The sequence below is a fragment of the Erinaceus europaeus genome, chromosome 2 (genome assembly GCF_950295315.1).
Source record: "Erinaceus europaeus chromosome 2, mEriEur2.1, whole genome shotgun sequence".
NCBI classification, from domain to species: domain Eukaryota; kingdom Metazoa; phylum Chordata; class Mammalia; order Eulipotyphla; family Erinaceidae; genus Erinaceus; species Erinaceus europaeus.
Window position 1 is genome coordinate 129,212,570 of NC_080163.1, and position 18,386 is coordinate 129,230,955.

Here is an 18,386-nt window from a genome sequence, read left to right on the forward strand (position 1 = left end):
GTTCAAACCTCTGGTCCACACCTGTAGAAGGGGAACCTTCACAAGTGGTGAAGTAGAGCTGTAGATGTCTCTCTTTCTTCTGTTTTCCCCTTCCCTCTCATTTTCTCTATTTTATTAAATAAGAAAAATAAAATAAATTAATTTTAAAAAGTAAAATGAAGTAGTTATTTCTTTAAAAGAAATTAATAATAATAAAAAGAAAAACAGAAAAATATATCATGACTTTTCTGACAATCCAATATATGAACTGCCCTCTAAGTGAGCTTCACCAGATTCACAGAGGTTGTCCCTATTTATAGAGAGAGCTGACACAGGAATGTCCTCATCAACTGGAAGGCACCTCACTTTCCCCATTATGATATCAAGGAAGAGGACATACAAGCAGCAGACTTACCACTCCCCCACCAGCTGAGTGCACAAGCACAGACATCCCTTCTCGGAGGTTGGCAACTTCAAAGAGCATCATGTAGGCTGTCACAAAGTTCATGGGGAATGCAGCAGCCTCAGAGAAGCTCATGTCATCTGGGATCTTGTAGACAAACTCCACTGGTGTGCAGACTACCTCTGCCCAGGCATTGTAATTGACAAATGCCATGACCCGATCTCCGATCTGGATATAAAGAAGAACAGGGTTCAGGAAAGTTTCCAATTGTTTCTCAAGGGATTTCTCAGATACTCCTGACTGATAACAAAACAAAACAAAAAAAACCACAGATTCCTTCTTTCCCTCCAAACCCCACCCCCACCTCCAGCCTTCAACATACACATCATTGTCTCCCAATTTCAAGTCATTTATAAATATTATGAAGCCCACCTATGAAAACATCTAGTGGGCATGGAGAAGAAGTTTTACCCCTCTTCTTGAGTAGAAATATATAATGCACATTTTTCACTTTAGTAATGTTAGAACCCCCCCGCCCCCAAGTGGTTCATAGAATCTCTCTGTTTTAGAACATAAGTCAGTCTAAAAAGGCTGAGGTAGGAGCAAAGTCTGGTCTAATTCATTTCATGCTACCTGATAGGTAACCAGGCTTTTCACTGTGGTATCTGCATCAAAGTTTAACACAGAATTACCACTGCAAAGGTCATGAAACAGTGCATCAGAAAAGTCCTGCAAATCAAAGTGCAGAAGACTGCTCAGGATATAGCAACCAGCCCAGAGAGAAGTAGAATGCCAGCAGATGTGAGGAACAACTGACATTTATTATTAGAATAGTTAGGTGGCAGGTATTGTCTTCAGCACATCACATGTCTAATCTAACCATTTATAATCTCTCATCTAATCTTTACAAAGAATTGCCAAAAATGTATGGTGGAATATTTGTTATTAGTCTATATATATATATATAGATTCAGTGCAAAAGGGGGGAGGCCAGTCTTTCCTAGTATACTATTTTTTCATAGCATATCTTTTTTATATGTTAATTTTAGTTTTATGAAGGATGGAGAGAGGTCAGAATAGCACTTAAGTCTGGCATATGGATTAGTCAGGGATAAAACCTGGGGCCTCATGCATATAAACCCAGTGCTCTGCTGCTGAAATATTGTCCCTGGTCCAGCATTTTCTTTTAAGTAAAGACTTGTTTGTTTGTTTTGTTTATGAGATGGGGCTTAGAACACCATTTTGGCAAATTTGATGCTGAGAATTGAATCTGGGGCCTCAGGCTTGCAAATTTTTCACTTTACTTGTAGAGTCACTTCCCTAGCCACCATAGCACATCATTATTAAAGGTAAATACAAATAAATTAACTAACACTAGTATCTTGCATGATCTACCAAGTGCTCATTAAATTGAAACATTCTATTTGATAGGTTAGTGTTACTGTTGCTTTGAAATGCAATATTCAGACTGTTGAGGTCTTAATCAATTATAAATAAGTTAATGCTTTTTATATATGCATACACATACTTAGAACTGATTATATTGCTTTGTTTTCTTTGTAGACTAGCATTTCTCTTCTATTCCTGTACAACAAAAGCAAAAGTCACCTATGAGATGAGTTAACAGACAAATGACTGTTGACTTCACAGACATTTACACTAAGTGAAAGAAATAAAAGCACATTCTCAGGGTTATATAGCTAGAGAGTAGGTGGACATGATTCAAATATAGATAAACCAATTTCAGATAGAAACAATTAATTCAGGGCCAGGTAGTGTGTACCTGGTTAAATACACACATTACAGCACACAAGGACCCAGGTTCCCACTTGCAGGGGGAAACCTTCAAGAGTGGTCAAGTAGGGCTACAGGTGTCTCTTTGCCTCTTTCCCTCTCTACCTCCCCCTCCCTTCTCAATTTCTTTCTGCCTCTATCAAATAAATAAATAAATAATTCATAACACCTGAAATAAGTTTTATGAATAAATAACTTAATGTTAGGATATACAATAGGGAAACCTACTAACTAGATCTGAGACTATTAGTTCAACGTTTTTTTTATGCTACTCCAGGAATGAGCCCAGGGCTTCATACATACATAGTATGTCAGAGCAGCCTCTCTCCCTCATCTTATTCATTCTTTGGTTTCATTGAGATGGGAAGCAAGAGAGGAAGAGTGATGCAGAGAGTGATGAGAGACACCACAGCACTTGTCCCCCATCCACAGAGCTCACCAGTGCCTTCATGGAGCTACCATGTGGTGCCAGGGATTAAACTCAGGGGCCTCACATTCAGCAAGGTATGCACTATATGGGGTGAGTCATCTTTTGGCCCCTATTTTGACTCTAAACCTTAGTATCCTGAGTTCAAAGGTGGTTATAATATTAGGAAAGGTCTCTTATGATGGTTAAGTGACAAAATGTATATGCAATACATTTGGCATGATGTGTTTAAAATGAGGAAAGGGCCAGGCGGTGGCACACCTGGTTAAGTGCACACACTACAGTGCGCGGGGACTTGCGTTCAAGCCCCTGGTCCCCACCTGCAAGGCAAAAGCTTCACGAATCATGTAGCAGGGCTGCAGGTGTCTCTCTGTCTCTCTTTTCTTTACCTCCCCCTCTCCTCTCAATTTCTCTCTGTCTCTATCCAATAATAAATAAATACAAATATTTTTAAAAGAAATAAAATGAGGAAAGAACAATCAATGTTAACTCTCAAAAAGAACATATTGGTGTGGTCTGGGAGGTGGTACAGTGGAAAAGGCATTGGAGTCTTAATCATGAAGTCTCAGGTTCAATCCCTGGCAGCACATGTACCACAGTGATGTCTGGTTCTTTCTCTCTCTCTCTCTCCTCCTACCTTTCTCATAAATAAATAAGTTCTTTAAAAAAATTTTAAAATATAACATATTGGTTCCTTATAGAGCTCACAATTTAATGATAAAAGCTAAATTAAGGGAGTCGAGTGGTAGCACTGTGGGTTACATGCATGTGGCGCAAAGCACAGGGACCGCGTAAGGATCCCGGTTTGAGCCCCAGGCTCCCCACCTGCAGGGGTGTCGCTTCACAAGCAGTGAAGCAGGTCTGCAGGTGTCTTTCTCTCTCCTTCTCTGTCTTCCCCTCCTCTCTCCATTTCTCTCTGTCCTATCCAACAACGATGAAAACAATAATAACTGCAACAATAAAACAACAAGGACAACAAAAAGGAATAAATAAATATAAAAAAATTTTTAAAAGGCTAAATTTAAAAATTGCTATATTAGATGAAGTCAAAAGGATTAGCTGTTTAAGGGAGAAACTTGACAGGACAGAGAGTCTGTCTCACTGCAGTGCCTCAATCTCTGCATAGGTTGAAGACCTACTGATAAATTCTAGGAACCCCATCATAAATGTAATGATTTGGAACAGAAGGATACCAAAGGCATCCACTTTTGCACAAAATCATGAAAACTCAAGGATACAGACTCAGCATGACAGAGTAGCTGATGATTTCCAGTGTCAATACAAAGTATCTCAGTCACCTTGACTGTGATATTCATGGACATTATGGTGTGGCAGAACCTCAAACATTTCTCACTCAATTTGGCTCCATCTTTCCTATTAGATTATGAAAACGGCAAAAGTGGCTAAACCATTGGATCAACCCTAGTCTCAGAGTCCAGAGGCAGGCAACTTCTTCTTCTTCTTTTTAATATCCAGTTCACCTCATTATTTGATTCTGCCCAGAAAAAGAAATTAGTCTTGGACAACTGGGTCCAAATTATTCTACTGCTGTGCCTCAGGCAACAACTTTGCAAACCTTCCTAGCAATTGATCAAACCAAGAAAGTTGTTCAGCATGCTGCTGTATAAAATTTCATCTCCAGCATGATTGAAATTCTCAGGTCAAATTATAGAGGGAATATTAGTATTGGTTTTCTTCCAATCATACTGTGATTGGAAATCTGTGGGTAGCTGCTTTTATTTGTTTTAGCAACTGAAAGTCATTGCAGGGGAATGGAGGGGAGCTCTGAACATTAGCAACCCAGGACTAACAAAAGACAGATCATATATAAGGGGAAGAATATATCATCAAGCTAGCAAGTACCCTTTCTCACATAAGTCCAGTGATATTCCTGTTTATTGTATATTCTAAAAGAAAGTGTTATTATTTAAGTAATGAACAGAATTAATAGAGTGAGCAATGTAATATCTTCCTTTGGGAGTAAGTGGATGAATGAAAAGCAGAAAATATTTCCTATATATATTGGGGGTAGGGATTGTCAGGAAATTCATAGCATGTTTTTTTTATTTTCTATGCAAAATAAACCATGGCTTTCCCAGCAACCCAGTACATAGCACTTCCCAGGAGAACAGGTAATGCATCTGGTTAGCTTGCTCACCTAGAAACAGAAAATGTAAAGTCATACAAAAGTAAAAAGGAAAAGCCCATTTACTTCTTCTTTCTCAATACTTTCTTGCTATATTACATGGAAACCATTGTCAAAAAGCCTGAAAATCAGGATGAGATTGCCAGAGATTCATCAGATTGACTGTGGAGCATATTGACACTGTCAGAGTGTACTGAAGCTCAGATGCAATCGGATGGAGCAGGAGGCTCAAATTCAATTCCAAGCACATTGTAACATTGCATTTTATATACAGAATTTTTTTTTTCCTTCCTGCACCTACCATTGTAGCATTTGCTCAGTGGGAACAAGAGTTAGAATCTGGGGTTTGGAGAAGAATAAAAAAAAGTTCAAGTGATTTGAATCCAGATGTAACTACTGCTTCCTACCTTGCTGACCTCATAAAAAAATAATTACTGAACCCTTCAGATCCCCCTTTCTAAGAGGATAAAAAAAGTCTTTAACTCACAGGGATGTGGTAAGACTGAAAAAAAATGTTAACTTGCTGTGTTTCTGGTTATGATGGATTCTCAAATATTTGCTTCATGCATTTCTCCCTGGGGAAGCATTTAGTTATGAGTGAGAGCTCGTATACTTGATTTCCATTGGGTTTTCTGACTCTAAACTACTGCAATTTGGTGCGATTGATTTGCCCACAGTTTTTCAGTTTTTACAGACCAGCTTCTATCTGATTTACAATATAACAACAGGAAAAGTCATATATCCTTCTGCTAATTAAAAATTTTGTATTATGGAGAATTTTGAACATGTACAAAAGTATTCAGAATGACTCAATAATGCTTTTTACCCATAGCCCTACTCTCAAAGCCAACAACCCATGACATTCTTTCTCATTGTCAGAAACCACTGCCCTCTAAAATTGCCATCCAAAAATCTTACATCCTCAATGTCTGAAAGAGTGCTTGATGAATGATTAAACACATCAGTAAATAGATGTTTATAGGAAACAAAGTATACAATACAGAGGCTTTTTCTCCCCCAACTCTTGTCTCATCATTTGTCTTTGAGCCTGAGGCAATTCAAAAGTAGGAGCCATGGGTGGGGCCAAAGAGTGTGCACTCTCCATTAGTCCAAGGTCAAACATTCTTGTTAATTAGTTGTACATCCTGAATCAGAGGGATGACGAGATTTTTCACGGCCACTTCACCAGACTGTGGCTAGCAGCAACCAAGATGGTACATAAGAAAGGTTGCAGGCATTTGGAAAGTCCTATCATTTATAAACATTGTTAAGAAAAGCAATTAATATAACAGCAATAATATACACCAATGACCATTTCAAACATATCTGCATCATCATCATATACTATCTCAACAGATTGCAGGTAAATATTCCTCTTGCAGTCAGAAGTCAAAGCATTACCTCGTATCCTTTCACATTGTCCCCCAGAGCTTCCACAATCCCAGAACACTCAAATCCTGGCACCAGAGGTGTCTTGGGAGGGTTGTCGATATTCCCTTGTCTCACCATCAAGTCAATGAAGTTTAAACCACTGTGGATGACAAATGTGGAAAGAGAGAAAGAAATTAATAATGAGACCCAAAAGGAAGTACTGGTTTAATTTCTCTTTCCTCATCTTCTCCCCTCTTCCTTTCTGCCCTGCCCGCCCCAACTTCTTTCTCCTTTTTTTTTTTTTATCTTTTTCTTTCTGACAATGCATACCTACTAGGAACATCACAAGTTAGATAACAGCAGCAGAGCAAAACTCTATGACCTCTACAGATAGATATAACATGCTTTTCTGACAGTTAAAATAGCAGCTGAGGGGAGCTGGGTGGTAGCACAGTGGGTTAAGTGCAGGTGGCACAAAGCGCAAGGACTGGGGTAAGTATCCCAGTTCAAGCCCCCAGCTCCCCACCTGCAGGGGAGTCATTTCACAAGCAGTGAATCAGGTCTGCAGGTGACTATCTTTCTCTCCCTCCTCTGTCATCCCCTCCTCTTTCCATTTCTCTCTGTCCTATCCAACAATGATGACATCAATAAAAACAATAATAACTATAACAATAAAACAACAAGGGCAACAAAAGGGAATAAATAAATATATATAAAAAATAGCAGTTGAGGAACTGAGCCTCTTATTCCAAAGATAACCTCTTGGTTGTTCCTCAGATCTTGCTTATTCAGACTTTTAAAAAATATACATTGCAGGAGGCTGGGTAGTGGTACACCCGGTAGCGTGCACACATTACCATGTTCAAGGACTCAGGTTCAAGCCCCTAGACCACACCCTTGGGGAAAGCTTCACAAGTGGTGAAGCAGTGTTGTAGGTATCTCTCTCTCTCTCTCTCTCTCCCTTTCTATTTTCCCTTCTTTCTCAACATCTCTGTCTCTATCTGAAAATTAAAAAAGAAAAAGAAAAAAATTAATGAGGGTTAGGTACTTAAGTATTATACTGAGAATATAGTATATACTCCATAGCTGTTTGCCTTTAAATTTACATCTTCTGTTAAGAAGATAGATGTGAGATTCATTTTAGGAACATTCCCATTAATCAAGAGTTAAAGATAGGCTTAGAACCCAAACAGGGAAACTTCAGTTATATATAACTGTCATTTCTATGACATTTTCCTACACAACCAAATAAAGCACCACTCTATAACAATAAAAAGAATTTCTGTGCCTCAAATCAGATACTCCATTCTCATTTCATGCATATTTTGTTTCACTATGTTTTTTATGTTGAAAGACTTGGGCTAAGGGATCCCTGTTAACCCACTCTTAGAGGGAACATAAGTTACAGTGTCAGTAAATAGGAAAGTTACAAATAGATAAAAAGCATGAAGAGGAGTAGAATCAATTAAACAGCATACAGAAGCATGGGTTTTACACACTTCATTGCTGAGTTCCCAAAAATGGGTGGATTGATTCTCTACACTTGGTCCTGTTATTGTATTTCTAAAAATTGTTTTGTTACAGCATACATTTGTTTATAATAGAACCTCACTACATAGTTAGGTATGTGATTTCTGTCTCATGATACAAGCTATAAAAAATACCATAATTTATAACTCCAGGTCACCCACTAAACACTATTGTCTCCATTTTTGTTTAGACTAATTAAGCAACACTGTTTAAAGAAAATAAGTTATTTGCCCAAGGTCACACAGAAAGTAGACTGTGAAATTATGTCTAATGCTTTAGTTTTTCTACAAAAGGAAAAATACAGAGTCATATCAAGCTATACTTTTTTTTTTTCATCCAGAGTTATTGCTGGGGTTTGGTGCTGGCACTACAAATCCACAGATCCACTGTTCCTAGAGGTCTTTCTTTTCTCCTTCTTCTTCTTCTTCTTCTTCTTCTTCTTCTTCTTCTTCTCCTTCTCCTTCTCCTTCTCCTTCTCCTTCTCCTTCTCCTTCTTCTTCTTCTTCTTCTTCCCCTCCTCCTCCTCCTCCTTCCCCTCCTCCTCCTCCTCCTTCTCCTCCTCCTCCTCCTCTTCTTTCTTCTTCTTCTTCTTTTTATTGGATAGGACAGAGAGAAATTGAGAGAGGAAAGGAAGATAGGAGAGAAAGATAGACATTTGTAGACCTGCTTCACTGATTGTGAAGTGCCCCACTCTCCCACAGGTAGGGAAGTTAGAGATCTTCACAATTATAGTTTGCAGTATTCTACAAGATAATTTGATTTTTTTTTAACTTGGACATTTTTTGGATGGTAGCAATAACTGTGTCTTGAAAATTCAGGTGGGGATGGGAGGTGGGGGTGAGGGGTGGTAGTCTTTGTCACTAGAAGTCCAATGCACTATCCATTGCATGACAGAGCCACCTGGGGTGGTAGTCTCGGATGTCTCTTCTACTTGATTTTCTTTTCCTCTTTCTCTTCCCTCCATTCCCCTTCCCTACCTTCTTTCATAGAGTCAGTCTCCAACACATATGATTTCAATGCTTCCAAGCTGACGTTTTCATTCAGAGAAAGAAAAGGTGAGACATTACAGTACCAGAGCCTTCCTAAATTCTGTGACATACCTATGTGACACTGGCTTTGAACATGGGTCATGTGCAATAGCAAGGTGACTATGTTTGGCTACTCTCCTACCTACTTTTTTTATGCCTCTTAAACAGCTGAGATTACGGTAAGAAAATAGTGCTAGAACAAGTTTGGCATAACCTTCTACTAAGTAGTCCTGTTTTTCTCAAAAAATGGTATAACTATAATAAATAAGATTATAAAGTTTTATATTCTGTCCAATACTAAATTATTAATAAAAAAAACAGGCTTAAGAAGTTACCACTAAGACACAGTATCCTATAGGCACTAAGGTAGATATAGGTAGATATTTGAGAAAGGGACCTTAAAAAACTCAAAATGCAAGATGAAGAATGTGATTTAACATAGAAAGGAATCTAGAGACATTTTCTTATATCTGCATAACATGATATGGTTTATAATGTATGATTATACACATTTCACTAAGTCCTGAAACAATCTCAGGAAGATGTAACATGCTGACATTATTATTCCCGTTGAATGAATGTAAACATTGAGACTCAGATGAGGAAACAGACTTGCCAAAGACAACAAAAACAACATGGCAAAGCTGAGGCATGAATCAAGACTTTAGATTTCTTGTTTCTTGTATAATAGAATGAATCCTCAAAGGCAAAAAAAAAAATCACATACTGTTGAAACTAATAATTTCAAGACTCATGAACAAGAAGACTAATAAGAAATGGTGAGAGGCCAGGTGGTGGCACACCTGGTTAAGCACACACATTACAGTGTGCAAGGACCCAGATTCAAACCCCTGGTCATCACCTGTAGGGGTAAAGCTTCACAAGTGGTGAAGCAGGGCTACAGGTGTCTCTCTCCCTCTCTATCTCCCCCCTCCTCTCTATTTCTCTCTTCCTGTAGCCACTAATAAAAAAATAAATATTGAAAGAAAGAGAGAGAGAGAAATGGTGAGAGAATACAGATGCAGTGATCATGGTTCCAATCCCCTGCATCTCCATCAGTGAGCAGTGAGACGATGGCTATGTCTCTCAAGTCCTCCCAGCCCTCACACTATGTTCACCTGGTGGTCCTTTATTCTATGGAATCTACTTAAAGTATTATCAAAATCAAAGTTTAGCAGACAGGCAAAATAACTCTACTGCTTTGCCATGCACAAGACTCAGGTTTAAGCCCAGCCCATAACTCATTGGAGGAAGCTTTGGTGTTGTGTTATCTTTTTGTCCCTCTATGTCTTTTCATACGAAAGTCAGATCAGAGCAATAAAGCCCCAGTGACAATAACAAAAATCAAAGCTTAGTTGTAGGATGCTTGGTGATCTTAAGAAAAAACATTAACTTGGGATATTTAGATTCTACCTATTAATAGAAGCTGAAGTCTGAGACGCAAGCTAGTGTTGGCCTCTCTGCTTTATTTCTCTATTATTTTAATTTTATTTTTTTAAATTTTTTAAGATACTTTTTTAATGAGAAAAACAGAGTAGGGAACCACCAGAGCACTGCTCAGCTCTGGCTTAAGGTAGTGCTGGGGATTAAATGTGGGACCCCAGGGCCTCTGGCATGAGAGTCTTCTGCATAACCATTATGCTATCTCCCCAGCCCTCCTGTTCTCCATTAAATGATATAGATCAATCTTGTAAGTTTCATCAGAAATGCTTAGCTGCCTTTGTTTTGTGCTGAAATTAGAGTAAATAAATATTGTCCCCTTGAAGATGATGCTACATGTTAGGTATAAAGATATGAGCATGGAAGGAGGATGAGTGCTAAAGAAAAGGAAGTGCTTTGTCCAGGATCACAAAGTAGGTCCCAGAATTGGAACAGGAGCTTTCTTTATTCATGAATTTCAAATGCTAGTAAGTTATCATTCTGTTATCTCTGAATCATAATGTACTGTTATATATTTTTCTCTGCAAAACGTGTGCTTCAGAATGTGTTAGATTCTTTTGAACATACTAATATCACATGAAGACATAAGTAGTTTCTTAAAGGATATCACTATGAATGACAAAAGGATCAGATTCTCTATAGTTTAGTAAATTTCCACTCTGAGATAAAATTGATCCAAAAAAGCACTAGCTTAAGAAGAGGCAAGTGGATATGGAGAAGACTGTAACATAAAGAACAGTATGAGAAAAATCTCCCTTTTCAAGCAGCCTACATCTTTATTGGTACAAATAAATAAAGCTTCATCAAATGTTTTGATCTTGGGTGGGATGGGGAAACATCTTTACTTTATTCATGCCTTGGAGTTTCCATTTTAAATAGTATCTTAAGCTCTACTACAATGGTTCTTCCATTTTAAATAGTATCTTAAGCTCTACTACAATGGTTCTTATATTTTATTGTGCATCAGAATTCCAGGAGGGTTTGTTAAAACACAGTTCATGAGGTCCCACCCTTGACTTCTAACTCAATAGATCTGCAGGTGGGATTCAAAAATTTCCATTTCTAACTTGTTCTTAAGTGACACTGCCACTGTTGGTCTAGGAGCCAAGCTTAGAGAATCACTGCTGTCTTTCTTTGTAAAGCTATTTCAAGTTCTTCTTTGGAATGAAGCAAGGTAAATTCATGGGTGACAACTAGATAAGAAAATAAAAGCTTTTTCATGGTTCTTTAGGGAAGATGAATATTTTTATCCTATTCCAAAGGATTATATTTACTCTTGTTAAATGTGATCTTACTCTAAGTTAGCTTCATCCCTTCAATTTTTGGCTCTTTCCTAGATCCTAGTACTCTCATCCAAAACATTGGCTCTTCCTCCTGAGTTTGTTTTGTCTGAAAATATGGTTATCATGCCATTGACTTCTATGGCCAAGTTTCTGATTAAAAAAAAATAACAACACTGGATTAATTTTCATGTAGCTAGTTACTAGGTATATTTGTGAAGATCACAGATGTTATAGAAGGGATATACAGGACTAGCTAGCATATTTTACATTTCTTTAAAATATGAACCACTATAATTCTTTTTTTTAAGAATTTATTTATTTATTTATTTATTTATTTATTCATGAGAAAGGAGAGAGAGAAAGAACCAGACATCACTCTGGTACATGTGCTACCGGGGATAGAACTCGGGACCTTATAGTTGAGAATCCAATACACCAACCACTAATTCTTTGAGTTAATGTGTTACAAGCATTTATGAAAGACCAGGAGACCTGGATCTTAATAGTTAATGGTAGTGACTTCCTCACCTGAGAGTAGGAGCTGCTGAGCACCGAGGTGCAGTCTGATTGAGCTTCTAAGATAGTCTTTATCTGGATGTATGTTGGGCTCATCATGGTGTTTATTATTTTATTTTATTTTTTAAATGTCACATCCTGACCCTAGATCTTTTTTATTTTTATTTTAATTTTTATTTATAAAAAGGAAACACTGACAAAACCATAGGATCAGAAGGGTACAATTTCACACAACTCCCACCACCATAACTCCATATCCCATCACCTTCCCTGATAGCTTCCCTATTCTTTAACCCTCAGGGAGCATGCACCCAGGGTCATTATGAGGTGCGGAAGGTGGAAGGTCTGGCTTTGTAATTGCTTCCGCGTTGAACATGTGTGTTGGTAGGTCGATCCATACTCCCAGCCTGTCTCTCTCTTTCCCTAGTGGGGCAGGGCTCTGGAGAAGTGGGGCTCCAGGACACATTGGTGGGGTCATCTGCCCAAGGAAGTCCAGTTGGTATTATGGTAGCATTTGGAACCTGGTGGCTGAAAGAAGAGTTAACATATAAAGCCAAACAAACTATTGACTAATCATGAACCTAAAGGCTGGAATAATGCAGATGAAGGCTTGGGGTCTCTGTTTTGAAGACAGCTAGTAGGCCTATTTTAGTTATATTCCTTAGGGCCCATGACTATACTAGTTTTTTGCTGAGCCTGGACCCTAGATCTGAGAATCTCTTTAGTACAGGTTACATTCCAACATACCACTGTGGTTGGAAGTAGCTGCACTAGTGGCCCCACCTCAATTGTTCTTTCAAAGAAGGTTTTCGAGAAAAAAATAGGCTTTTATGAGAAGAGCTTCATGACTATTTATGTGTAATAACAGCACATTTTAGTAGATAATTATATGACCCTATTCTATAATTTCACTGATGAGGAGAAAAATAATGACTGACTGTAAGATTACTAATTTTGTAGTAGAGTGTTAGTAATTATAATAGAAAACATTGATGAAGTGTTTACTTCATGTGGCAGAAGTCATCTGAAATGTTTTAAAACATAATATTTAATTTCACAATAATCATTACAATGATAAGAGGTTAATGATTATGACCTACTGTTAGAGAACAAAACCAAGACACATGGATGTTCACTAAGATATGAAATCCAGTCATGTGATTCCAGTACACTTGACCACTGCACTTTTTCTTTTTGAAACACCATCCCTCAGTTTCCCTATTATAAGAGGAGAACTTTTGGGGCTGGGAGGTGGTGCACCTGGTTGAGCACACGTTATATAAATAGGAGACTTTTGATTCATCTGTCACCTTGAGCACTCCCTAAGCACATCTACACTAGGTACTGGAGATCCCACACTTGAAAGAGTTCAGCATTGTCAGGAGGAAGGAGAATCATAAAAATTGACTAGAAAACTGTATGATGAAGAGTTTTATGGAAGTATAGGCCGAGTACTCACACAGGATATCCAGTGTCAAACCACTGTCTCCCTCCCATAAAGGTGTTCCCCAAAACTGTTCTAGTATGTCTCTACAATCACCAAAGCTACACTAAAATCCTTGATTTTAACTTTCTGACTCCTCCTTAAGTGGTTTAACTTCTTAAGCTTTGATTTTCTAATGTCAAAAATAGCAGGAATGTATGCACCCAGTGGGGTGCTGGTATGGATTTCACAAGACAGCAGTGTAGAGCAGAGTGCCTTGCACATAGTAAGTGCTCAGTAAGTGTGAGCTGCCTTCATCTTAGCATTGCCACCATAATCCTCAGTATCACACAATGAAGGTGCCATATAGGTCAGGCTATCTGGGAAATAGACTCTGAGACAGTTTTGTATGCAAAGGACTCACAGAAACACCTCTACCAGTGAGAGGAAAGTTGGCTTGGGTAGAGGGAGAAGACAAGCACTTCTGATGTATTAGGAAAGAGGTCTCAGATCATCCATGGAATGTTCTAAGCTCGAAGGGTTCTTTGAGTTATTATGAATCAGGGTAAGGGAACTGGGCTTTCATACTCTTGCATCAATCAGTTATCAAATGATAGATTTTAGGCAAAGAAAATTCCTTCAGAATGTGATTACTTGGGAAGAATGCAACGAGGAGCTGTTAGGAGTCTCTATACCTGGAAGCTGGAGAAACAAGTGCCTGGGTCCTAACGGGGGTTCAGGTGATATAACCCAGTATCTACTTCCAGAAAGGTGGTATGATCTCCCTTTTTAAGATTTCAGTCCCTCAAGATCACAAAGCAATGGTCACTAATGATGAAGGTTTATGATGCCTCTTCTCCCAGTCTTCTCTGAGGATGAAAGGTCTAGAGTTTCTTACAACTAGTGCTAAGGGGGCAGGAAAGTGAAAACATCTCTAAACTGGATCCAGAAGAATGAGGAGGAAATGAGAAAACTAAATAAATCCAGCACTCAAGGAAGGGGCAGTGGCTTAAGAAAAATGAAAAAAGAAGGCAGATGAACTGTCAAAATGGATATAAGAATGAAAAATCACTTGGGAAAAATTGACAAAATAAAGTAGTATGGAGATTTCTTTGTGTCTGTGGGTAGCTGGAGAACACAATGCCAGTGGTGATCATCAAAATGAATACTTCCCACTGAGAAAGTTTGGAAGTGGGAAGTTTGGAATTTCATGTTTGCTGATTCTCCATGGCCCTGTATTCACCAGTAATAACAAGCAGGTCTAATTAGAGGTGAGGCCCCAAGCATCAGTGATGGTGGAAGTGTGCCCTTCCTTGTTCTGCTCTCCTCTTGGTGCCATGTTCATTAAATCCAAATCCAAGTGGGGGGCAGAGAAGTATATGTTTTAGTCATTCCTTCATTTCCTCAAAAATGACGTTATCTTGTTATTTTGATAGCTTGAAAATACCCAGCAATGATCTCAGAAAATCTTGCTCATGATTTAATTCCTCTTTTGGAATTGGACTGACACAAATCCACTATGAAAGATAAAACATGAAATGGCTAAAGCAAAAACACCATTAATACATATCTCAAATGACATCTCTCCTCTGAGACCAAGCAGAATAGTGTGGATGGAGAAGCCACCTATGATCCATGGGAGGTTGAAAAGAAGATACTCAAACTCTCCTTTCCCCTCACAGACACTAGGCTCCTGACACTGATCCCCTTAATGTCTGATTCTACATAATCCTGTCTACTCTAATGACTGTTTTCCAACTAATCAGACCACAGCATCCATAGGAGGCCTATGAAACTCTCTGACACATCTAATACCTTTTGTAATCTACCGTTTTTCTTATCAAGTAAATAATACTTTTGTTTCACCTTGATCTCTTTGTGCAATGACTGACCAAAATAAAATGAACATGAGGGCAGCAGAACATAAGTGATAGTTGTACAAGTTTATTTTATTTCCTCTGAGAGAGGAAATATATTCACATCATAAGCCCCAATTAGTATTCAAAACACACTTCAGTAGTATTTCAAACACATAACAAAAATAGCCAAGGAGATATATTCAGAATCTAAATATCAAGAGCCAGTTTTCAACAGAAACAGAAAAGCATGGTACAAATGGATCCAAAACAGATTCTCCTTGATGCCAAGACTAATGCTTTGATTTGAAAACCTGGAGTTATTTATTTATATTCAGCCTCTCCTGGGTACAAAGCAGGGATTTATTCCTAGTACAGTTCCTTAAAAGAAGGTTCTGTGCTAGAGATAGTAACCAAGTCACTGATTCCAAACAAGTGACTAGCAGTGAATGGTTATGAAGATCATTTTAGTCAGGGGGCAGGCGGTGGTACACCCAGTTAAGCACACATAGTACTTTGTGAAAGGAACTGGGTTCAAACCCCCACTCCCCACCTGCAGGGGGAGGAAGTGCTTCAGCGGTGGTGAAGCAGGTCTGCAGGTTTCTGTCCTTCTCTTCCTATATCTCCCTTCTCCCTCTTAATTTCTCTCTATCCTATCGAATGAAAAGGAGAAAAAAAAAAGATTATTTAGTCCAATTCACTTTGAATTCAGTAGATTCTCTACAGCTGGGGGCTTGGCTCTGCACTAATGTTACAACAGTGACAATGACATCTCCAGGAGTTCAGAGATCAAAAAGTGAATGACTGTAGTGTATGATAATTTCCTAGTTGGAAATGATAGGATTAAGAGCTAGCCCAGAGAGGATAGTTACTAGCTCAGTTTGCAGGGATTACTGGGGCTTCCACAAGAGAATGTCACTCATAAATGGATGTACCCTTTGCTTCCATCTCTCCCAACCTTTCTAGACTCACATAACCTTCCCATGGAGGGTAGAAGGAGCTCCCAAACACTACATGACTTCCCACTGGAACCCTGGGTGCAAAGTCCCCACAGAGAAACAATTCATTCTTTGCTATGACTGCTATAACCCAGTCTTTGCTGCTAAAAAAAAAAATAGTTAAAAAGTTTTTTTTTTCAGTAGATAAAATAGAATGAAGACTATATAACAGTAGTTCCAATGGAACTTTGTGCATGATGGAAATGCCCCTGTATGTGGTTTGTCCAATATGATGGCTGAGTACCAAGGTAGTTACTAACACTGGAAATGTGTTTGATGTGATAGAGGAACTGAACATTTAATTTAGCTAATGGATATTTAGATTTAACTAACTTAAGCAATACAGAGTCACTATCCTACTATCTTCCATATAGACAATTTCCCCATAGCGAGTTTCTGGCAGAGTTTTTCTTAAAATCCATTTCTGAGTGTTTACTATTTAGCACATGTTAGTCTCACAAATGACAATTTCCCTACTGAAGGTATAGGCAAGAAAATACTAGGAGTGGTTGAAGCTCTTAACTTTTTTTTTTAAGAATCCCTATGACTTTACCTAAGTCACTGATTTATTAGTGATTCAATTTCTTTATAAAACATTACAAAATTCTTTTTATTTATTATTATATTTTTCTTTATATGTTTATTTATTTATTAGGGGATTAATAGTTTACAGTTGACAGTAAAATACAATAGTTTGCACACTGATTCAATTTCTTTTTTTTAATATTTATTTAATTTATTTATTCCCTTTTGTTGCCCTTGTTGTTTTTTTTATTGTTGTAGTTATTATTGTTGTTGTCGTTGTTGGATAGGACAGAGAGAAATGGAGAGAGGAGGGGAAGACAGAGAGGAGGAGAGAAAGATAGACACCTGCAGACCTGCTTCACCGCCTGTGAAGCAACTCCCCTGCAGGTGGGGAGCTGGGGTTCGAACAGGGATCCTTATGCCGGTCCTTGTGCTTACTGATTCAATTTCTTTCTCTTCTCTCTCTCTCTCTTTTTTTTTTCTGTTATTGCCACCAGGGTTATTGCTGGAGCTCAGTGCCAGCACTAAGAATCCACCACTCCCAGTGGCCATTTTTTCCTTTTTTTTTCTTTCTATTATTATTATTTTTTTTTTTAGCTAGGGCAGAGACAAATTGAGAGAGGACAAGGAAATAGATGGAGAGAAAGACATACACCTGAAAACCTGCAGGTGGGAAGCAGGGGACTCAAACCCAGGGCCCCTCAAGCTCTTTCCTTACTTTTTTTTTATTATTGGGGGAAAGCAAAAATTTACTTTGGGAAGATAAAAGAATAGATGTCAAAGGTGAACTAAGATAGGTGCAAAAGATGGGAGATAAAAAGGGCAGGGTTTGAGAGCCTGGAAGAGTTAAAAGACTTTGGTGAGTTTAGAGAGAGTTTGTGAGCCTTGAAAGCAGAGGAAACACTGGGGGGACATGGACCAGAAGAAAACATGTTGGAATTTGTCTCTGTGGCACAAATGGACCGTATTTTGGTGTTAATGGATTGACAGAATTTTCAAATATTTTGCAAAGTAGGTTTCCATTGAAGAGCAAGCAGACCACTATATAAAGTATACAAGAGGGGGGGAAAGGAACAAGGAAGAAAAATATTAGAAAAGTAAAAGGATAGAGACCATGTGGCCCCAAGGGGGTACCGTAGGTGAAAGTTGCTTTTGCTATTTATTTCCTTAGAAGGTGCTGTCTGTGCACAGCCCACCCCTTCAATGGTCAAAGGAAATTCTGGGGGATCCATGGGTAGATCAATCTGAAAGAACTGTTTTGGGAGGTAGACACATTGCTAGCTGTGTCAAGCGATCTGAGTTCCTTCTTCTTCTTCTAGCGTTTGCCCTTCTTCCGTAGCCAGTCAACAGGTCAGGTTGAAAGCTGTCAGGAGCTGCTTGTTGCTGGCTTTGAAAGTGACTGGGATCCATGTGGATTCAGTTGGCTAGAAAGGATCGTCAGTTTCCCCAATGAATGGGTACTCATGGGATGCACCACGAGAGATACAAAACATTGAGTTTCCTATCAGATCAACAATCAAAACAATTTTAGTGCATTTTGCTAAGAGGATAAAGAGAATCCAATTACAAAATCATTCAGACCAATCATAGGAATGGTGGTTTAATAGCTCCCCATTAGCTGATTGAACCAAGCATAGTATAGATAAAATGAAAAGCAATTCTTTCTG

General features: G+C 38.5%; 1 protein-coding gene across 2 annotated transcripts in view; it reads right to left on the reverse strand.

The window, feature by feature from the left end:
- The window catches only part of VAT1L (vesicle amine transport 1 like), a 179,183-nt gene that overhangs the window by 148,030 nt on the left and 12,767 nt on the right, over positions 1 to 18,386 (reverse strand). For both annotated transcript variants that reach the window (XM_060185132.1, XM_007516633.3), the window contains exons 2-3: positions 6,151 to 6,280; positions 395 to 610 (exon numbers count right to left, since the gene is read on the reverse strand). In XM_060185132.1, the coding sequence (XP_060041115.1) occupies positions 395 to 610; positions 6,151 to 6,280 (346 nt within the window). The remainder of the gene's footprint in view (positions 1 to 394; positions 611 to 6,150; positions 6,281 to 18,386) is intronic.